Source organism: Maylandia zebra, linkage group LG22, assembly GCF_041146795.1.
Source record: "Maylandia zebra isolate NMK-2024a linkage group LG22, Mzebra_GT3a, whole genome shotgun sequence".
In the NCBI taxonomy this organism is placed as follows: Eukaryota; Metazoa; Chordata; class Actinopteri; order Cichliformes; family Cichlidae; genus Maylandia; species Maylandia zebra.
The window spans coordinates 20,210,296-20,233,819 of record NC_135187.1 but is presented as its reverse complement, the minus strand read 5'-3'; the positions used below and the strand labels follow the sequence as shown (position 1 = coordinate 20,233,819).

Sequence of the window (23,524 nt, the reverse complement as noted above, 5' to 3'; positions counted from 1 at the left end):
TCATTCTTATTCTGTCAGATCTTTTCTGAGGCAAGCACAAATATTCCCACACTGTAGATTATGCTAAATGTCTGCCAAGATAATTAAGAGAAGTCCATTTTTGCATATATCATGGAAATAATCATTCACTATATCTTTTATTATATTTTACACGCATTGTATTTTTTTACAGGACTGAGAAAAACCGAAAAGCCGCTCTCACCATCTTTCAGTGTTGCTCCAAAAAAAAAAAAAAAAAATGGGTTTTAATACCTGTGCTTCATGCTGAATGGGTTTTCTCAGTATGGCTAAGCTCTCTCTCTCTGAGAATGATATATACCTCCCCATTTTTACCGTCCTTGTTCTATTACTCCCAAATACTCCCACTACCCACTGTCCAGCGATAAGGCACACCACACATCCATATTGTTCCTGCTCTCGTAAACAAGACAGATGACGGCTTTTTGCCTCTGCGAGTTTTTACACGATTTACGGCTGCCCCTTGTGTGCAGAATTTTAAAATCAATCTGCTTAATGTTGCATCCCGTTCTCTCTCAATCTCGGCATCTATGTTTCTTCCAGGCGGTCTCTCTTTCCTCTCTCTTACTCTGTCTCTTTCTAGATGGCTGGAAGATTGTGCCATTCAAAGTAAAGGCATGCCTTTATCGCTGCCATTAGTTCCGCTGTGTTTCAGCCTGCATACGGGCATTATTTTGAAGGTCACTGTTGACCAGTATATGCAGGCGAGAACGTAGGATGATTGAGATCCTCAGTTTACTTCCACATACAGTACACTGCCGTAGCTAAATTATGTATGTTCTGCTGATACTGTGTTTTTGCGTAGCCTCTTAAGGTCTTTGTTTGATACACATTGTTCACTGTGTGTTCTGCAGTTTGCCTCAGGTCACTGGTGACAATAAACTACCCTTTTTAAAAACAAAACAAAACAAAGGTTACTGACCAAGCTGTACAATAGGGGAAAAAGTGTGAATTTAGCAATTCTCAAATTTCCTCATAGCCAGTACATATATCATTTTAAGGCATGGGCTAATTAAAGATGGAAGAGATACCTGGATACAGAACACAGTGCTGCTGAGGGAGCAGCGTAACACTCGAGGTTTGGTTTGACTGCTATCGATTTGAATAGATCTCCCCTTTGGGCCCAGTTTGCCTCCAAGGCCTCAAGGCCCAATAAAGCTTTTAATTGTTTGAATTCTTCATGGCAGTGAGAAGTTAACCTGGTCTGCAATATGCCCGCTGTCCTTGAAGTGTACAGACTCGGTGTGTCTATCACTGTTGAAGGATGAAGGTAGTTCTGGTTGCATCACTTGACAGCTCATGGTTAAAACGGCTCCCTGTGGCCTGAATACTCTGATTAATTTCTGCATTGTTTTTAAGTTATTTCTGTCGCGTAATCCCACATTGAATTGTACTGGTTATATAAGCAACAGCACAATACTAATATTGTCGTCTATTTCAGGATGTAATTTAAATTTTCTTTGGGTATTAATTTCAATGAATGGTTGAATTAATCCAGTGCAGTTTATCTTTGGAACTAAAGCAAAGCTTTATAGTCTGTATTCTTGTTGCCATCTAGTTCTTGTGGAATATAAATTTTTTGTTGTTGCAGTTCTCCTTTAACTTCTTATATCAAACTTGATTTATGTATTTCGCTTCTTTTCTCTTCTTGCCTTAGAATAAACTTTAAAGAAACTTAAAGTGAGTTCGGATGACCTCATAGGTTTAAACAGTGAATTTTCATTTGTTTGGGTAATTGGTAACTGCACTTAAATCAAAATGGGTTTTCTGTTACAGGCAGCGATTTGAATCCACAAAATTCAATACAAAACTGTCTGTATGCACAAAGGCAAGGTGCACGTGATTGGACAGGTGATGAAAATCCTAAAGGAGTCAGTCGTTTTTCTGGCCACGATTACTGGTAATTTTAAAATTGGATGTCTTTTGTACTGCGAGCTCACACCACATGGAGGGTTTAGTCTCTATATAGCATGATGTACGGGTCACGAGCTCTCAACCAAATCCAATTTATGCAAATCTCTCAGTGTTTTTAAGCTCAAACATTTTTCATCATTATTTGTTTAATGTGATACGCTGGGCTGCAATTGCATTCATTATGTATTAGACAAATGTATTTGTTTGGAGGGGGGCAGAGTTTATTCAACTCAATTTTTATTATTTTAATTTTTAATTTCTTATTATTATTCAATGAGACTAATAAGTCTCATTTTACATAATTTCTCATCTGGCTTGCTGGCTTAATTTGTTAGGTTTTTATTTTTTTCCTGCTTCTGTCTGCTATTACGGAGTCTGTTAGTTAATAAGTCTTAGAGGGAGACTGAGAAGAGCTTTGACAATCCTAACTTCTCCCTCCCTCAACCTGTTTTGCATAAACCTCAGCGTGTAGGCTTACATAGAACCAAGAGGAGACACATGAGCTTTATGCACTACTGCATGTGAGATTGTTATATGCAGCAGGATCCTTTCTTTACGCCGCTGCTATTTCTCTGTATGTGACACTTAATGCACGTTAATGTCAGCGATGATTGTTGAGTCAAGTTTACTTATATAGAAATCTACTATACATCTTAAATAATCAAATAACATAAAAGCATGGGACAAATTGACATAGTTTAAGAAAGGAAACATAAGATGAGCAACCCTCACACACAAAAGGCTCGCAGCTCATTCTGATTTAAAAGCCAAAGAATACAAAAGGGTCCAGATGTGAAGAGGCAGTTTGGCAGCCACATTTTGTGAGTAGAGCAACTGCAAAGGCCTGATCTCCTCCATGCTTTAATCTGGACCTCTGTACAGATAGGAGCATTTGCAGACCTCTGTGATATGTTGAAAGATCAGAGAGCCAAGAAGGCCCCAACCCATATAATGCCTTAAAAGCGAATAATAAAATCTTGACTTTTATTTTGAACTCACAGGCAACCAGTATAGGGACACTGAGATAATGTGGGAGATATGTGGGGTCTCAATTGCACGTGCCAGTTGATAACCACGCAGCAGTGCTTTGGAGCAGCTGCAGTCGGCTAAGCAGTGACACACTGACACATGAATAAAGCTTATTACAGTAGTCGAGTCGAAACAGAGGAGTGGCTTCACTTTTGTGAGTAGACTGAGATAAAAAGAAGCTAGTTTTAGCATTACTTCTAGGTTCCTCACAAAGTTTTTTTTTTTAAATAATGCATCCCAATAAGTTTTCCCTCAGTTATTTTTTTTTCCTTTCCCGCCAGGTGCGTGTTGGGGAGGTTGGTGGTAACACTTTAGGCTTCTACGGCTGCCAGATGAGTGCAGACGGCTCCATGATTCTAGCTCATGCTTTTCACGGTGCACTACATCTCTGGTGCAAGGACCTAGACAAAGAGGTGAGAGCCATAGATGTGGTGATTATACTCAAACTTTCAAGTCAATGTCCTTTACTTAGTTGCATCTTAACGTTTTTTTCCCCCATTATTTCCAGAAGAAGTATACATCGTTTTTATGTTGAAGCAGAGTGGCAGTTCAATTTGAAATAAGATTCACTGTTTGTGCATTTCCCCTCGGCTTCACTGTGAGAGTGTATTTGAGTGTAATTAGTCACACCAGGTTTCCTGCCTGCCACTCAGTATGACTGGCTTAGCATTTGTCTTTGTTGCTTGTCCCTGAAATTGAATAAATGTCTCAAGGCCCAATGATTTAATTCTGAGACAACTGGGTTTACATTTATACCCAGTTGGAACTTACATTTACAGTTCAACACAAACCTGAGGTTGTGTTTTAAAATAAATTTGCCTCTGAGACAGGAACATGTACCACTGATATAGCTGTTAATGTCTAAAACCAGCTGAGCAGTTAGGATCCTTTCTTCCAGGGAGAGTGGAGACCTGGAGTTGTGATATCAGGTCACTTTAATGCAGTTCAGGACCTGAGCTGGGATCCTGAGGGTGAGTTCATCCTCAGTGTGGGCTCTGACCAGACCACCAGGCTATTTACTCCATGGAGGACACAAGAGAGCAAAAAGGTAAAAACAGATGCAAAATTAGCAGCATTGAATCATAACAACAGCAGTTACAGTGACCTTTCCGTCTCACTATATGGCTTTAGAGATATGATACCATGAAAATGTGTTTGAGGTATATTAGTTATTTCTTTTTTTCTCGCTGCTCAACAAAAATTCAAGCTTCGTTTAGCATAAACCCTACAATCCGTGCCGTGTCGAACATGCACACATTCAGTGTTTCCCTGAAATAATCCAACAGCAGCCAATCCTTCAATCTCAGTTCCAGAAATCATTCGTTTCTGAAAGCTTGACCGAAAAGTTATGTCTTCTACTTAGATTTAAAAATGGTCAGCTGATACTTGTCTGAGGTGTTTTGGTCTTGTACCGGCATATCTACCACATTTGCCGGTACAAGACCATATAAGGATTTAAACAGAAACAGCACCACTTTTTAACTCTGTAATGCACAAGGAGGCAGTGCAAGGCTCTCTTGGTTCTTGGTTTTTTATTTTTGGACTCATTGAAAAGGGGTAAAAGATGATTGACTAACTCCAGTGTATCACAGCAGTCCAGTTTAGATGTAACAAAACATGCACAACATCCACAGTATGTTTTTTTGTCTCTCAGATGTCAAATTTGTGTTAAAGATTATCCCAAGGTTCTTAACTTGTGTTGAACCACATGATTAATGACTTACTACTTCTCAGGCCCCAGTCACACAGGCCTAGAGACCAGTGGGAGGTCTTACATTTCAGGGAATGGTACTTTATACAGGAATGCTATGGGGAATGTGTGTACTCTGCACACTTTTTCAAGTTTCACTCCAGCTCAGAGAAAAAATGGCAAGTGTGCGCAAGCCAGAGTCTTCCATGCAAACAAGGGGCAACTGCAGCAGTCTGCTTGCCATCAAAGTAATCACAGGAATGATTTCATCCAGTATCTGGCAGCGATTAGATGTTAACAGGAGTTGCTGACCATGACTGTGTGACTGTGCCAAATGGTAATCTTTGTCTAGTGATTTGGATACATGTTAAATCTCACATTGTCATGAAATAAAACCGTTCTGATTTCTACGTGTATCCTCATTCAGTGGCAAGATTAAAGAAATAGGTGCCCAGTTATTAACAGTACAGTAATATTTCACAGTTTAATTATACTTTGCTCGCTCTATATGATGAATGCTTGGGATACACTGATAATAGAAAACATACCCATCAAAAGTTCATATTCCTTACAGTAAATTCAGATTTAATTAAGATTTAGAATTTTAGTTAAAAAACGACTACTTGTGGCCGCACTGCATTTATTTTTTTTCATCATTTAATATATCAATCATATTTCATGCACTTGTATTTAATGAATATCGTTGCCATTCAAATGATTTGCTTCGTCTTGGCTCGTCCTAACAGTTGCTACTTAGCGTGTTGTTCTTTTTTGGCGTAGGCCGTTTGCCTACGCCAAAATATATATGCAGGTTCTAGTGTATTATTCTTTCCATTTTTTTTAAAATGTCTTTAGGCTATATCTAATTTAGTTTCAACACTATATATATTCTAAGATGACTCAGCTGGGACTGAAACCAATATTGCAGTGGGGTAATATATTAAAGTAAAAGATTACACTTCTAAATTGCCAATATAGTCATCCACCTAGCATTTTAGAAGCAGGGCAAGACATACCAGTTTAGCATTCAGTTGGGGTAGAAACATTTGTAGTCACGCTTCCTGCTTCCACTACATTATTCAAGTTGCCAGTTTGGATTATTGCCACAATACCACCTGATTCTAGTGCCAAATGAAATCTAGTTATCACAATGGAGGCTTCCATCGTCCCCTGTGAGAACACTTTGAATCTTAAGCTGGAAATGTTTCACTTGCACGAGAGAATCAATGGTGTATTTGGCGTCGTTTCAAAGGCCTGGGTTTTGGGCCAAGAAAATAAATCCCCAAACATCAGAGATCTATCGAAAAGGGAGGCACTGCCCAACGCGACCAAATGAACAGAGCCACGTGTTCAGCATATGTTTTTGTGGCTGTCATCACTGCAGGTCACGTGGCATGAAATCTCTCGGCCGCAGATCCATGGATACGACATGCAGTGTCTGGCCATGATCGGGAGGTTTCAGTTTGTGTCTGGAGCTGATGAGAAGGTCCTGAGAGTATTTCAAGCACCTCGTAACTTTGTGGAGAACTTTGCTAATATATCTGGGACTTCAAAAGAAACTCTGTTAACATCCTGTGTAAGTGTTCAGCTAAATGTGTATCTAAAGAATATTTGATTTTATTCTGAAGGTATATTATTCCCATTGGTGGAAATGTTTGGAATTAAATCTTACGAAAGCTTTATTCTCTGAAAAGTACTTAATGGACTGTTCAGTCCCCTTAAAAAGCCTTTGCAGTCTCTAACACATGAATATACCTTCTGCGTTTGTTTCAACTATGTCAGGACTCTGCCGACCTCCCAGAAGGAGCCAGCACACCTGCCCTCGGGCTGTCCAACAAGGCTGTATTTCAGGGTAAAATAAAAAAATTACACCACAGTTTTGTTTGATGATTTCCATCAAAAATCAATTTCGCTTCACTCTGTAGTTTGAGAAAGCTTATTCATATGCGGGTTTGTTCATCGCTTTTGCATAATGTAACAGTATAATTTCAATTTCCAGGTGACCTTGTGCCGAAAAACAAAGAAGAGGGGGAGCAGTTCAACAGGGTATCTGACCAATACCAGGAGTCTTACTTCCACCCACTCAACCTGACAGGTACTGCTGCATGATCTACACTTTCAAGTATTTTTACAGATGACCTAGTCTCACTTAAAATGTGGTAAACCTCTCTGATAAATAATTTTGAAGCCAAAAGGGCATCCCTGTTTCCCTCTCGAGTCTAAAAGCCTGAGTCATACTCGTCATTTAAGAGTTTGAGAGATATGCCTATTGCTGGTTGCTCTTATAAGAGCCGATGATATGCAGTTAGTTAGAGCTTTATTTATAGAGTCCACTGTGTTTTCTCTTGGGGAGGTGGGCTGCTGAAGGCTGATGGTATCACAGCAGGAGAAAGTTTGGAAAAAGAAGAGCGGTCTGGAGCCAGTAATGCAAGCAGAAGCAACAAGAAAATAAATTAATAAAGACAGGAGCCAGAAAAAAAGTTTGAAAACTGATCATTTAAAAACAGAGAAGGTTTAAAACGGTCACCGAGGAAAAGGAAAACTAGGGGAACAAAAGAGAAGGTAATTGTAGGAAACAGGCAAATGGGAATTGAACGAGAGTCAAATGAAAAGAAAGTAGTGCAGCCTTTTAAAACCCCTGGGCTAGAGGGTGTCAAGGGCTGTCATCAGCATGATTGAAGCCACTCCTTAATCTGCAATGCTAATTAGAAAGCGGGTTTATGTGATTGCAAAGTTTAAGTATTGATGACCCCGGGCTATGTCGGGAGCAACCAAGTGTGGAGACCGCTGTTAACAATGCATTTTTACTTGTTTGATTGGGTTCTGCGGGCAAGGAGAGAAATGAATAATCAGGCTAAAAGGGGAGCCCATGTCCGATAGCAAAAACGCAAAAAGTGCAGCTATCGACTACATGCCTCAGAAAGGGAAACTGAACTTGTGCAGATCCGGTGATGTGAGGGAAAGAGTTGGGCATCATTTAATCCCCCATGAACACCAGCAAATGTTAAGAAACACACAGTAGAAAGAAACAGGTTGTTATTGCAAAATAATGTGTTGCTTTTAGGGTGATGGGTTTTATTTCTCAGGATTTCATGCAATTAAATGTAAACATGCGAATGTGAGACATTGTCTTGAGCTGATTATCATGTTCTTAGTGTTTCTCCTTTTCAGTCTGTATCATAAACCTTTTTGAAAGGGGATAGTCACACACTTCTGTCATAGTTACAGCCTAACCACAAACCCTTCTGAAACACTACACCCTAACCTAATGTGCACCAGAGCTCCTTCAGTGCGAGACTGCTGCATCCTCGATGCATGTCCTTCCTCCCTGCAGCTGTCAGACTGTACAATCAGAACTGCTCCCAACAAACATAGATGTTTACATCAGCGCTGTAGCAACTTCTACTGTTATAACTGCGCATTACTTTTCTCAGCTTGTATATACACTAACTTATTGGACGTTACATGTCTACTTTTTAATGCACAGGTACAATACACAATCTGCACTTTTCTAATTATTCTAAATATTCTTAAGTATTTAAACATCTTTCAGTATCCTGCCCTGTTTGCACACTATCTGTACGCTAATAAACAGCTTGAGTCTAGGTTGAATTTAGACTAAAGCTTAGTTTTAGTCTAAATTCCAATTTTCTGAGAGCTTTTGAGTGTGCCTACCTAATGTCTGAAAGTGCAGCCTGTTCACAAGTTAAGAAAACAAAATTTGGCAAGAGCAGGAGACACCTGTTTCCAGTCTCCCTCTCCCCCAAAGAACTCCTTTGAATTCTAAAAAATATATTATAATTTTATTTTCTGCAAATAGTATAAAATCTTAGGATCAGATTTTTTTTCTTATGCTCAACAAACTTTCTGGTGAAGTGTTAACAAACTGAATAACCAACTTGTTATTCTGATTTCTGCAGTTTAAAAGTCTTTGAGTTTCTTACATATCTGCAGCATCGGACATCAACAGAATCAAAAAACATTGCCACTCATTTATTCACACCACATCTGGAGGCTGTTTAAATACCTTCAGAAATTATCCCTGACTTGGAGACGGGATCGATCAGGATCTGAAAGCAAATGATGATGTGTGCTTAGTCACAGTTTGTAATCTACAGTCTCGTAATCGTCTTATTCAGTCTACTAAACTCTGGAGCGTGTGTGTTTACATGCCTGTAACTATCAAAGCAGCTATTAACACGTAGCTGTGTCCCAGTGTAGCTACTGAGTGTGGTACATTATGTTCCGCAAATACTAGTGATGTTGTTTCTGAAAGGGCTTTACTAAACCCCCTTATAATCCTTTAAGGTCTTTCTTTGCTCTTTAATTTGTGTGGATTCCAGATACACATTTAAATTCAGATTATAACAGTCATTCCTTGTTTATTCAGCTGATTGTTGATTATTTTTGAACAACTAAGATTTCAGGGCATTACAAATAACAGCAAACTATTTGTATTTTGTGTGTGTGTGTGTGTGTGTGTGTGTGTGTGTGTGTGTGTGTGTGCAGAGCCACCACCAGAGGATCATCTTCTCCAGAACACACTTTGGCCTGAGGTCCAGAAACTGTGAGTATCTAAATCTTACATGTATTTTCTGTTACCTGCTGTAAGTGAAATGCTGACATACTTATTGATATATTTGTGTCTATAAAGACATCAGTGTTTCCTTGTGTCTTCTATTGAAAAGTTTCTACTCTATCTGAAAATAATAGATTTCCCTACATAGACTTCTTTGTTACCCCCTCACCTCTGCACCCACAACTCCAGCGGCATATTCATCAGTCAGAATCCAGCTACTCGGCTTCCCATGAGCCACTTCTCCAGATTGAATATATTGCCACACTTTGGCCAATGTTAAATCCATTTACCGGTCATTCCACCATAAACATGACAGACGACACGGCCATTTATTTGAGGTGCGAACACTGTGTGTGTTGAAAAGCATTTTTCTACCTTCATTTGGCTTCATCCCTTGAATCATTTAGTGCAGAATAGAAACATTAAAATGAGTAAGTGACTAAATTATTTTTTGTGGCATAAATAATCCTCTCCCTGTTGTGGCCAAATTGCTGCAGTGTTTGAAAGCTGGCTGGTAGAGGCTGGAAATTCTTTCCACTGAGTTGCAGACTGCAGTTTGAGCTTGTTGGCATTTTAAAACAACCAGGTGATGGCAAGCTAAAAGCAATTAGGCCGTGAGTGATTAGCTAGAGCATCATCATTGTTCATCTGTGTCAGCAGGAGAAGGACTAGTCATCACAGATCAGTATTTTAATTTCACACTCTAATTATTTACCTGTCAGCAAGTGGCGACGGCTCGAGCCTGGAAGCTTGTTGGAGTGACACTCTGGAATAAAAGAATATTTAATTTACTGTCACACTGGGAGCTCTTCCTCTGTTCTGCCTCACCATGCATCCCTTCCCTGTCTGTCTGTAACATATATCTGTCCTTCTGCACAGTCAGAGTGGCTGTTCATGGTTAACCTCTGTATGATTGTCCCCTGTCCACAGGTACGGGCACGGCTTTGAGATGTTCTGTCTTGCGTCTGACAGCAGCAGAACAGTGGTGGCATCTGCATGCAAGGTCAGTTTGATAAGCTCCAGGCCGGACTGCATGTCACAGTCAGCCCTGCAATTGCAGTCGAAAGTTTAATTACAGTCATCATACAAATGATTGCCAAGGCAATATCAGGCTTTCAATGCTTTCTTTGACCTTTTATGGGGCTCAATGATTGGGCAAAACCCACAGTTAGGAATAAAAAGATTGCCGCCCCAATACATACAGAATCACAATTATACATGGAAGACACTTAATATATTTCCAGTTTAATATTTGAATACTCTTATAAGCACAGTTTCACAGAGTCCTGTGAAAAACCAAGTACAACCATCATTCAGTAGCTTGTAGAACCACCTTAACAGCAATAACTCGAAATAATCGTTTTCTGTGTGACGTCGCCTTGTTCTTTTTAGAGAGAAGAGGCAGCCTCAGTCTTCTTCTAATTGTGCTGTCATAACATGGCAACTGAGGTCTGTAGAGTCTGAGATATAGCTCTAAAGTGTTTTTGTTTGTTTGTTTTAAATATAATTTCTCTGAGCATTGTGTGGTTTGACCTTGGGACATCCACTGGTGGAATTGTGTTCACACATACCCAAATGCTCCAGACCAGCAAACTGCCAAGACTCACACCTGCTGATGATCAATTAATCGCATGCATTTGATCAGCAACATCTGGCTGCTGCTTACCCTCTTAATTCCTTTGGAAGCATCGAGGTATACTTTGACTTTCACATGGCTGTAAGCACAGTCCACACACTTGTAAATAAGTTTGAGGACAGGACTTGAGGACAGGACTTTGGCTGTTTTACTTATTCCACAACCACATTTAATGTGTGTTTGGGCTCAGTGACCTTTTGAAGCACCCACTGTGTTCAAGCTTCAGCTGTCAGGCTGATGGTTTGAAGTTATGTTGAAGATTTCTGAGGTAGTTTGCCTTAATTACTACAACCACGTATGCCAGTCCCACAGATTCTATTGCCCAGCACTATGATACCTTTACTTCACTAGATTTATTTGTCCAGTTATGTAAATTTGTGCATTTTCGTTGCTTAAGAGATTGTTTTCATTTACCCAAATGGGTTTTATTAGATTCCCCTCAATAACCATGTAAATTTTAATTGATTTTCTTTTTTAATAGATTCAATTAGTTCAACACTAATCATCGGGTCAATAGATCTTTAGATGAAAAACCTTCAAAGCAAAAACCAGATGTAAAAATAAAAACCTATATGCTAATAAATGTACACATCACCATAAGCCCATAATTTCCTGTATACAAAGTTTGTGACAAAGTGACCCAAATGTGCTTTAAATACAGTTAATTTTTATTTTCATCACTCTGTGCACGTATATCTCAAAACTTCTGGACTGCTGCTGCTCTTGTTGCTTTGTGGGTCTTTTTAACGCTCTGCTTGGCAAATCAGACTGCAGATTGGTTCTACTTGGTTTGCTTTCCAGTCCGTATGTTGATTTATTTTCCTCTAGGTCCCAATATTTTCTAAAATCCCAGGCTGACCTGACAATACTTGTAGCCAAACAACTTAATTTTGGTCTCATCTGATCATAACACTTTCCTTCAGAGGTTTTATTTCTTCGTCCATGTGGTCAGCTACAAGCATTAGCATTAGCTACGAGCCAGGTCCTTCTTTATTGGACAGCAGCCTGTCCTTACGTAGCCATGTAAGACTCACTTGAGAGTAGACAGCAATGTCCAGCAGCTTCCAGTTTATGCAGACCTGTACCTTTGTGGTGTCTGGATTGTTTCTGACCACCCAAACCAACTTCCTTATAACTGAGGGTGTTTTCAGATCTTGTGCAGCTGTTTGAACAGATCATCTTGAATTATGCAGAAAGAGACATTACTAACTTGTCTAAATCTGTGATCCTCTTTCTCGGATCCTCACTGAGATCCTTGAACGTTAACATTTTACTGTGTGAGCTGTGAAACCCTTTATGTTTGCACAAATAAATTACCAGCTGTAGTTAATCACGGATACTTCATAGACCATTAAGAGGCACTACGTTAAGATATTCTCTTAATTTCAGCAACACCAGATTTATTTCTATGTGGGTGAATGTATATTTTTGATCCAGTATTTATTAAATGGAATCCCTTTACTCTTCAAGATATATTTTGTGCAAAACATCAGACTCAGACAGAATTATTAAGCCCCTGTGAAATTGAAGGTTTTTGTCAAAAATGTTTTTTTCTTTTCAACAGACCGTGGGATTTTCAACATAGTATTTCTAGACTTTTTTAAAAAAGTTTTCTTTAGAAAGCATAAATCATTTTTGTTTGCACACAATAACAGAATTATTTCAGGAAAAAAAACGAGATTACCAGGGTCTATATTATTAGACCCCCTGAAAAACGGACCTCTTTGAGTCAAAGCAGAAACCACTGCTGTGCAATGGTGTACTTTAACTTTGTAATGCTCAAAGCTTCTAAAAATCAAGTTCAAACTGAGAGTTATCTTCCAATTTACACACTATAAAAACTTCAGTGAGAGTTTGATCAGTTACTTGAGAAAGCATCATGCCCAAAACAAAATCAATCAGTTTAGATTTGATAAAAAGATTTGTTGATGCTCACAAAGCAGAGATGGATATGCAAAGTTATCACAGCATTTCCAAGTGTTAAGATCTGGAGTGAGAAGTATCATCACAGAGTACCACACAGTACAGAACAAATTTGGCAGAGGGTAGGAAGCAAAAGGTTTGAAAGACTCTGGAAAGAAAACAAGTGTGAGTCTAAAGACACCAGAACAACTGCTAAGATATCATTGAATGACTTAGCCAGGTCAGGAACTGTGGTCTCAAAGAAGACAACCACTAGATCCCTGCACTGGAATGAAGTGTGAGGTTGCATACCAAGGAAACTTCTGCAGATGAGACAGCTTGAATCTAGACTAAAGTAAGAAAGAACGACCTGCAGAAAGTTTATGCGTACTGGAAACGAGAGCTCTTTGGCCACAGAGGCACTGTTTATGTTTGAAAGAAGAAGAGAAAGGTGTACAACCCAAACCCCCGTCCTCACAGTGAAACACGGAGGTGGATGTATTATGGGGATGCTATAATATGTAAAGATTTTGAAAGACAACCTCAAGTAGTTGGCAGCAAAACTGGGTCTGGGTTGTCTCTTTGTCTTTTAACACAACAACCACCTAAAACATACGTCGCTCCTGGTGAAGAACTACCTCCATAAGACCAAAGTAAATGTTACTGAGTGGCCTGCAAGAAGCCCCAACTTGAATTCCACTGAAAACCTGTAAGGTGCACCGAAGACCAAAGTCCATGCCAGAAGACCATCAAATCTGGAGGAGCTTGAGAAAATGATACAGAACTGACTGTTAGCATCAGGGGTGCTAATTGTTTTGATCGTGGTAGTTTTTGTTTTTTGTGAAATAATCTTGTTTCATTGTGGAACACTTCAACTGTGGAAGTAGCTTATAAAGTAGACACAGGTGCTTTTATAAAGCATTGTGTGTTTTATGTCTGACAATGAACTGACCCCTTACTATCTTTCCAGGCATCCAAAGCTGAGCATGCAGCAGTGCTGCTGTGGAGTACAACCACATGGCGTCAGCTGCAGGTTCTTCCATGTCACACCCTCACGGTTACCCAAATGGCCTTTTCACCTGATGCACAGCTCCTGTTGGCTGTTTCCCGAGATCGCACTTGGTCTTTATGGAGAAGGAATCTCCCCACACCTGAAAGTCCAGGTGAGAAATGAGGACAACACAGACTAATAAGGAAGTCTGTTTTACAGGGTTATTAGTGTTTGGTCTTCAGGATTAGATTTTCAAATGCAGCGTGACTCAGGATGAGACGTTAGTTCCTCATAATGCTTTGTAAATAAATTCAGTTTAATTAAAAAATGTGCTTGAGTGAATATTAAGAAAAAACGACAATGCCTTCTGGCACATGGAATTGCTCCCCTAATTCCAAATAATTAAAATAAGGTAAACCCACAGAGCAGATTTCCTCCAAATTGAATTTCGAGTCAAGCTGGCCTTATTGGAAGGACTCCCCTCATTAATACTATGAAGAGCCAAACAAGTGATGCACTGAATGAATCGAGTCCAAAATGGATTTAATATAGGAAAGATTTGAAACTGACCAGACTGACCAAAATGAACGATTGGTGCTTACTTCCCTCCTTCAAGGCTTATAATTCCACATTTGTAGGTAGAGCAGTGATTTGAAACAGGCTTTCAAATGGGTAATTACCATGCAGAATACATCAAATCCTCTGCGGTGGATTGCAGAGATCTCATCAAATCTATGCTCTCTGGGATGAAGCTTGAAAAGAAAATTCTGAAGTAACACTTTGAATAAATACAGACATAAAGCACGATGCAGTAGCCTTTGCATGCGCTGATAAAGACAAACCACAATGATATTTATAGTTTCGTGTTAAACTGGGATTTGTGATATTGGGGCTCTGATCTGTGAAATTGTAGAGAAGTAAATGAGAAAACACTGAAGGTACATGAACGGTTTGTGAATATAAAGAGGCCTCTGTGTGTTTGCCAACTTCAGCTAAAGCCACAAAAACTGTCTTTCCCACTTCCAGTGGTGTTTGTGGGTCAGTGTAGGTGCTAAAATGTTTAAAAAGTGTGATCTTCAGATTGTGTGCTGTGTGCAAAAAGCCAGTTTAACCCATAAAGAGGATACTTTGATGCTTCCTTGCGGTAGGTGTGAGATTTGTTTACGCACTTTGAGAGCTGGTGTCTTGCACTAAAAATGTGATGGTTGGCAAATCCTGTCATTAGACAGGATTTGCCAACCATCACTCACTGATGGTGACTCACTGAAAACTATTAAATATTAAACTATTAAGAGCAAATTTAAGAGTGTATACACTGCTGAAAGTGGAGATAATGAGGTTAAATATCCCCCAATTACCTTGAAGAGTAGTCATGCTGCGGTCAGCTACAGATGAAATTGGCCCAATTTAACCCAGCAAATATCAGCTGAAAAGTCTCAGTTTTAGCGCTCTCTCAGTCATTTTGTCAATTTCTTTTGACCTTTACCCTCCTTTGTGACTTAACTCAGTGGTTTTGACATGGTCAGAGAAATAGATTTGTCTCTCTAAGGTCAACACTGTCAGGATTCACATTGGGTGAGAGCTTTCTGAGTGAGAAATCGTCTCTGGACTCAAATCTTAAACGATGCCATGGAACAACCATCCAATAAAACAGTCTCACTTTGCTTGTCTTTTTAATGTTTTTTTTTTTTTTGCCTTTTTATGATCTATTAAATAAATAAATTTGTTGATTTCATTTTATTACATAATCAGTACAACTTAGATTCTAACCAGTCACATCTGGCATAAGGTATCTGTTTGGTCCCAGATTTATTCAGTCAGAGTCTCCAGACACACGAGCAGAGTGATAAAGGGTGATAAATATTCACTGATGATAAAAAGGAGCTCTGCCAGAAGTGGTATGAAGCTGTAATCCCGACATTACAGAGTTTTTAGCTCATCCAGCTGAAAGATCATCATCTGTCTGTTCACCCGGCAGTCACAGAGTACAAACCTCGGCTAAGGCAGCTCGCTTTCTGGGCAGCATTTACTTTTAAGGCAACATTGTTGTGTTTTCTGTATATTCATTTTGTTTTGTTTTCTTTGCTCTTTTTAGACATACTTTAAAAACTGTGGAATTAAAATCAGATAAAGGTAGCATGACAGATACTCTAATTGTACGAACATCATGAAGGAGTAGGTAATACTACGTAATAGGCAATGATTTGTAAATAACTGGACATAAATAAATTGAGCTTACTATATTTGTCTACTACATCTACTATCTAGTATCTAGAAATGTACCACAATATATTTCTAACTAACTAGGCAGCTTATTTACTTTCTCTTAACAATACTTTCTTGAAACATATAATGCATTTTGGAGTCAACTTGAAAGAAAGACAGATGTAAAATGTAAAAGTGAGACATTTTATGGCCTTATTTGACCTTGAAGAAGAGGCCAGGGATTAAGCCTGTATGCTTTAAATATAAACTGATAGAAAGAAAGGTTTTTTTAAATAACTATATAGTGTTATCACTTTGACCTTTAGATGACTCTATTGGCCTTGAAGAAGAGGTCAGAGTTCAAATGTAGCATATTTAAAATCTTTATAGGGTTCTTTCTATATTATGACATTACACATCTCACTTGTCAAAAACATAGGTTTAACATAAGTTATAAAACTTTTTCTGAATTTTCAACCATAAATCATAGTTGAATTTGAAGACATTGGTGGATAAAAGCCAAATTGTAATAGATTGCACTGGAGGATTGGTCAGAATTTAATCAAAATTGCACACAGTGATCACCTAATGGATCTTCACCCAAGCTGTGCTTTGTTGTTTTGCAAACATTTCTCCATTTTCACAGCATATGCTTCATGCACACTACTTACAATTACAAGTTCTCGCTCCTAGTGTACTGAGCAATATTAATATGGCAAAGTCATTAGCATGAGATTTTTGGTGTTGATACATGTTTCATGTATGAAGTGATATCGCTTTGCTACAGATTTTCCATACGACTTGTATCCTCTTAGATGATGATAATCAACTGATAGGTTATGATCATGGGGGCGTGGTCTTACTGGTTGACCACATCCTCCAAATGTTAGAGCCTTCCTGTCACCATCAGTAACATCAGCAATACAGTCAGTGCTCTGACATGCCGAGGTATTGACATGTTTTTATACTTTTTATGACCATTGTTACTACCGACCATGTCCTCATAATACTTCTGAATTCAGAGTAAGTAGAGATCTGATCTAGGTTATCGTATTAAGATTTGGGACACATCGTCAGTAGTGGACCTTGGATTCATCGGGTGTTTCGGCCATTATCATTAGACACCCTCATCCAAGGAGGCCCTGCTGGGGTTGATCAGGGTTGAGTGTGTCACTGGTTTATGTTAAATTATTATTTCTCTTGTTCTTTCTTCTGTTTAGTTTTCTACAGTTTAATTGCTCCTATCTATTCACTGCAACTGAGAAATAATACTTACCTCTTTAGCATTTATGGAGCCTCACTTGTTCAAAGGGATAGAAAAGGTGATAGAGAGAAGTGAGACAAAAGGGACGAGATGGGAGAGAGCAAAGAGGAGAGCCGGAAGGGGGGGGCGCCCGATCTGGCTTCCCACACCTCCCCTACATATATGTGTTTACTAATGGTGTGATACTGTGAGAGGTGCTCTTAATTTTATACTTTCACTCTAAGTAGGTAGAAAACATCTCCCAAATCTAATTCTCAAACATCTGAAACATTGTGAATATAGATCCAGATAATCAATAAACCTTGAGAAACAATACATTTGAAAACAATCAAACATTTTATTTAAAAGAGAAAGAAAAAACTAGCTCAGATATTGGATTTCTGTTGGCCTAAGTTCTGTGTAGAGCTGTTGCTGTTGTCAACAGGAGTGTGTTCTTGGAGAGGATGTTTATATGAGAGAACCTCAGCACACAGACTCTACAAATAACTCAATCCTGCATTTAAGGTGAACAGAAAACGACATTTAAGCCCTAAGGATTACCTCCTCCTGCACCTGGTAAAGCATCTTATGTTTCTCTTGGCTTCTCCGGATGGTGTTAATGGGCACTGACAGAGGCGTCCCGCACTCCTCTGTTCGCCTGAATGGTGGGCTACGCAGAGGCAGGGTGGTGTGTGTGTGTGTGTGTGTGTTCCTGTCTAGCTATCTTTGTGAGGTCCGAAATCTGCATTCTACTATACTTGTGAGAACCAACAGTCACTTGTGAGGACACACTAACCGGTCTTCACAGGTTTAAAGGCCTTTTTGAGGCTCAAAATGTGGTTTTAGTGTCAGGGTTACAATTAGGTTTTGGTTAGGTTTAGGGTTAGGCATTCATTTTTAATGGTTAGGGTAAGGGGCTAGGAAAACCATTATGTCAATGAAGGTCCTCACTAAGATAGCTGAGTGTGTGTGTGTGTGTGTGTGTGTGTGTGTGTGTGTGTGTGTGTGTGTGTGTGTGTTGGTCTTTGGTTTCTCTTTAAGAGAAATGGCAAGGGATTACAGGGTTTTTTGTTTTTTTGCTTTTTCCAGGGGCGGGGGGCTCCCCGTCTGTTCTGGTTGACTGCTGAATCACTCAAGGTGATTGTGAGGAGCACGCACGAGGACACGCACAGTCTCCTACCTTCAGACTAGGGAAGGTTAAATGAAGTCAGAGCTGATCAAACAAATGACTACCTCTATTCTATTCACACATCTTCTGGCCCCTACCTGTTTTGCCTGAGCGTTTCCCTCCACCGCCCTATTTTGTCTTGGCCTTGGAGACATTGTCACCTTCTCTCTCCTCCTCCTTTTTGTTTTTTTTTAACCTGAGTGGGCTTTTATATGTTCTACCTTTTAGTCTTCTTGATACGTTTTGTGTGTTTTATCAAAATGGACACTTTCTCTATAGTCTGTGTCTCCAGTCCCCATCTGTGTGTGATGTGATATAGCTCAACAGCCAGTCGTGTTAATGAAAGATTGTGAAGGAGGGAGAAGGAGAATCCTTTGAACACAAACCTCAACACTTTGGTTAACTCGGACTTTTGTGGCAGTGCTGATGTTTTACAATAATTATGCTATGTGTGTGTGTGTGCGTGTGTGCGTGTGTGAGAGAGAGCCAGTGGAGAGCAGGACTACTGCAGACATGCAGGCAGGCAGCTGCCAGCAGCATACAAACAAGCTCTCTAGGGAAACCAATCTGGAGGCTGAAATGACTTAGGCTAGGGAAATAAACAGCAGCAGGTCATAAACCAAAACTGAGTGAAATGGAGGGCTGGAATGAGGTTCTCTGTCTTGTTCGGTTGTTTATTTGTCGCTCGGGAGAGTCTTTGTTGCTACTGAGCTGTGAGGCAGGGATCTAAACGTGCTGATGTCATGCTGCAGTAATCATAACACAAAGTTTTGCTACCAGCTCATCCTCTGTTGGAAAAGTGTTGTTGTGGAGATGAAATGTGACACAATACATGTAGTGCCGGCACTCATACCATCGTTTGAATGCAGTTGTTTGTATGATCTCTCTTGCTCTTTGTTCCCGTTTCCATATAGAGCCCCTGTTCTCGCTGTATGCGCACACAGAGAAGGACACAGCCATACACAGCCGAATCATCTGGTCATGTGACTGGAGCCCTGACGGCAAATTCTTTGTAACATCAAGTCGAGACAAGAAGGTAATTTTTAAATGTTGCGTCACATTATGCGTTGACAATAATACCACCTGGTTGCACCCTTGAGTTGTAGCATTTTTTTCTAAACAAAGTGTGTGTGTGTGTGTGTGTGTGTGTGTGTGTGTGTGTGTGTGTGTGTGTGTGTGTGTGTGTGTGTGTGTGTGTGTGTGTGTGTCCAGGTGATAGTATGGGGCCCATGTAGTTTGGACTCTGGAGACCCTGTGCTGCCTCCTGAGATTAAACCGTGCTCTTCCATCTTAGATGTGGGCGATTCTGCTACTGCTATAGCGTTCTGCCCTGTACTCTGCTCTAGTGACAGGTTTGTGTTACATGACATCCAACTACCATCATATCGACTGGCCAGGTCTTATATCTGTCTTCGGTACTTTGGAAGTTTGTTTCATTAATTTGAAGCTGCAGTTTTGAACTATTTTCTTCTCCCTTAAACTGCTCATCAGTTAACTGATTGTTTAATTGGTTTAGAAGCTGTTAACCTCACATAAAGAAACATTATATCCAATTAATTTAAACACATGACATGACTGTGGCTGACACTAAACTGCTTCATGTTCTCATCTAAAGACCCCGGAGGTTCACTCATACTGTGCTGAAATGGAATTAAATGTGGTAAAAATGTCTAACTCTTGTAGCGAAGAGTGACAGTACTGGTTCAAGACATCTAGGTCAGAGCAAAGGAAAACGAGGTCTGCTCTGAAGTTCGATTTTGTTGTGTTTCCTTCCTACTTTCCGCAGCTACCTGCTTGCAGTTGGCCTGGAGTGTGGCAGGATCCGGCTGTACAGGTGGAGCCCTGGCAGCGAGCCTGCAGGAGACGACTGGAGCTGCTGCAGAGAAACAGACACCTCGTATCCTTACTGCACACATGCAGTCGATCTGAGGTTCATCACAGTGTCAGTTGTAGGTCTTCACTCTGATTGCTGTTGAGAACCAGAAGCTTTCTGTCATTTACCATTTAAATAATAATAATAATAAAAAATTAGATAAGTGTGATGGAGATTATGTCTGCTTCCTTTTGAAGAGGAGATGCAGATGGCATCAACCGGTACCTTAATTTTGGTTCTGTCGATGTTTTATCTCACACTGGTCTATGCCACTATAGTCTGTAAAGATCAAGATAGGTTGCACAGTCTTTGTATCAGGAAGTCACACCTCAGATACGCCTTTTTTTTCATATTTTAAGATGATATATAAGTTGGAAAATTCATTGGTTACTGCAGGTAAAAATGAACAACATATAACAAAAGAACTTTAATATGTATTATAATAATATAAATACAAATCAAAGGTACTTTCTTGCCACATTTACGGCCCCTGGAACCACTGAGCATTGTTTCTACTTAACTGCCTATTGTTGCAGACCAAGTCCATCCCTTTATGACCACAGTGTACCCATTTTCTGATGGCTGCTTCCAGCAGGATAACACACCATGTCACAAAGCTCAAATCATCTTAAACTGGTTTCTTAAACATGAGAATGAGACCACATTACTCATATGACCTCTGAGGATTGTTTAAACACCTTGCTGAATCTTTGCCAAGAACAATTAAGGTAGTTGTGAAGGGAAAAGATGGTCAAACCCAGGTGTAGCAAAATATACCAAACAAAGTTTTTGTGTTGTGTGTTTAACAGAAAAATTATGGTTTAGTGTAAAATAGATGGGATGTCAGTTGTGTAGATTTTGTCTGAAAGCTTGTTTTGTCATCCAGACAAGTATTCTGTTGTCTCCTTTCATCACACATCCTCTCACAGACAAAGCCACACTCTGGCAGTAAAACGGCTCCGCTGGAGGCCCAAGACTGGCCGAGCAGGTCGGGGGAATGGCAAGAAGGATGGACAGGGTGATGGAGAGAGTGAAATCGAGGAGGAGAGCTCCTGGGTCCAGCTCGCCAGCGCCAGTGCCGACCACTCTGTCAAAATCTTCAACATCAACAAACGGGCTCTTTAGCACCACCAACACTGACACTATTATGTCTCTCACACCCAGAGAGACACTTTGACTGAGGGCCACAGGCCTAACTGAGGCACCGAGGCCACAGCTGCTTGCTGGCATGCCATGCAGTCCCTGTGACAGCCAGTTAAGTCATGGGTCAGTCACAGGACAAACCCACAGCACACATGCCCTGCAGTCTGTCTGCACACAGCTGAACGGATTTGATGGGTGGAAGCAAGATGGTAAAAACACCATGACCTTTGGGCGGTATTTTGCTTAGACACTTCAAAGTGTTTTAGATTCAAAGAAGAAGACTCAGCAGGATTTCTATACAGACTGCGTATTTATACAGGTCATCCAAGTAACCATTGGCATGGCGAACTGTATTCTTGAAGGAACAATTCAATTCTGAGTGCCATCAGAGGCAGGGCTTGTGTTGCATGTTTGTGCCTTGGGATCAGTTGATTAAATGTCTTTCATGTATGTCACGTATGTGTATAGGTAGTGTGCAAGCAGTCCAGTACGCAGCAATGATATATGACTGCTAGACACTAGGGATCACATTTTTATCCTCTGTGGAAACGTGAGTGTATTAAAGATGACCATTTTGCAAATATTGCTGCTGTCTCTTGACTTTTTAATAGATTTCTCCTACCTTGCAGGCATTCTGTAATCCAGTGCACTCAACATATTTTTGTGAAAAATTACAGTAAAGTGCTTTACAAAGGAAGTCCAAAATTTGACTTAGAAAAAATGATGGAAAGTTTTTAGCATGTTTCGAGGAGTTTTTTTTTTTTCTTTCTCGTGAAATGAAACCAGGTAAGATTGTCTGTCGCCGGGCTGTTCTCATGGTAAATGGTTGTCCTCTCTAGCTGAGCACTCAATGCGCTTTATGCAACTTGTCTCTTTCATCCATTCACACAGGCACTTTTGTCTGTTTTTTTGTTTTTTCCTTACGTAAGTGCTTTCTAACATTTGATGGATGGATGCATTAGAGAGCAATTTAGGGTTAGTATGTTGCTCAAGGATATTCGGCATGCATACTAGAGCAGCCAGGGATCGAACCAACAACCTTCCGATTAGTATGTGACCTCGTACCTCCTGAGCTACAGCCACGTCATCATCAAGCACAGTGGGTGAAATAATTGATCCCCTGCTGTATTTGTAAGTTTGGTAATTTGCAACAAAATGAACAACAAAAAAAAAAAACACATTACAAGCACCATGTGCCGTCTTCTGCAGGGGAACCTTGCGGGCACTGCAAGATTTCAGTACATTATGGTGTTGTGTATTACCAGTGGTGTTCTTGGTCTCTGTGGTCCCAAGTGGCTTCAAATCATTATCAAGCTCTTCCCCAGGGGCGTAATTTCCATGGGGGTTAGGGGGGGGTTATGACTCCGCCAATAATCAGACCCAACCAATATAAGCCCCCCCCCCCAATAAAATTATAATTTATCTTGCGTAAATATTCTGTTGATTTTCTTTACTCGTTTCAGGTATTACCAGCAAAACAGTTGCATGTTTAATCATCTGGGAATTTACCCAGATTTATTTAGACAGAGATCTTGACCGCCCCGGAGTTCAGCACAAAGTTACGCCGATGCTCTTCCCATGTAGTTTTGGGTTGTTCCACCACCACCACCACCTTTCATGATCATCCTCAGCCCATGAGGCGAGATCTTGCCTTATGGGCTCGCCAGACTGAGAGCGACTGAAGGTCATTTTATATTTCTTCTGTTTCTGAATAATCTCACCAACAGTTGTCACCTTCTCATCAAGTTTCTTGCTGGCCAATCTGTGAGAGTCAGAATTCCTGCTAGGTTGTAGACGATCAGTTTCTGTCTCTCTCCATTAATATTCAGCTATCGTAAACCTTTGAGACTGTTAGTTTCTTTGTGAGTAAACTTACAAATTCAGCGATAACTGTTACCTTCACTGTACACCTGGATTCTGGTCGGTGGTGTAATAGGCTGGACATTTCTGACTTGTATCTGTTTTTGGTTTTCCACAAACTTCTGAGTGTAAAATCCTGCTCTCTAGTAGAAAAACTCCCCACTGTGTTCACCAAACTAGTTTTTATCTGTATTTTTTCTTCTCTCACCCTTTTTTTTTTGGAAAACATCGTATTGTATGGTAGTCACGGACAATACTGTAGGTTTAATGGAG

General features: G+C 40.0%; 1 protein-coding gene across 1 annotated transcript in view; it reads left to right on the top strand.

Annotated features, from left to right (window-relative positions):
- Positions 1 to 21,976, top strand: part of elp2 (elongator acetyltransferase complex subunit 2) — a 33,633-nt gene extending 11,657 nt beyond the window's left edge. Inside the window, exons 11-22 of the mRNA XM_004547984.2 lie at positions 3,243 to 3,374; positions 3,860 to 4,009; positions 6,036 to 6,227; positions 6,434 to 6,503; positions 6,651 to 6,746; positions 9,161 to 9,218; positions 10,161 to 10,233; positions 13,739 to 13,931; positions 19,290 to 19,411; positions 19,588 to 19,727; positions 20,162 to 20,272; positions 21,178 to 21,976. Of these exons, the coding sequence (XP_004548041.2) occupies positions 3,243 to 3,374; positions 3,860 to 4,009; positions 6,036 to 6,227; positions 6,434 to 6,503; positions 6,651 to 6,746; positions 9,161 to 9,218; positions 10,161 to 10,233; positions 13,739 to 13,931; positions 19,290 to 19,411; positions 19,588 to 19,727; positions 20,162 to 20,272; positions 21,178 to 21,373 (1,533 nt within the window). The 3' untranslated portion in view covers positions 21,374 to 21,976. The remainder of the gene's footprint in view (positions 1 to 3,242; positions 3,375 to 3,859; positions 4,010 to 6,035; positions 6,228 to 6,433; positions 6,504 to 6,650; positions 6,747 to 9,160; positions 9,219 to 10,160; positions 10,234 to 13,738; positions 13,932 to 19,289; positions 19,412 to 19,587; positions 19,728 to 20,161; positions 20,273 to 21,177) is intronic.
- The last annotated feature ends 1,548 nt before the right edge of the window (positions 21,977 to 23,524 follow it).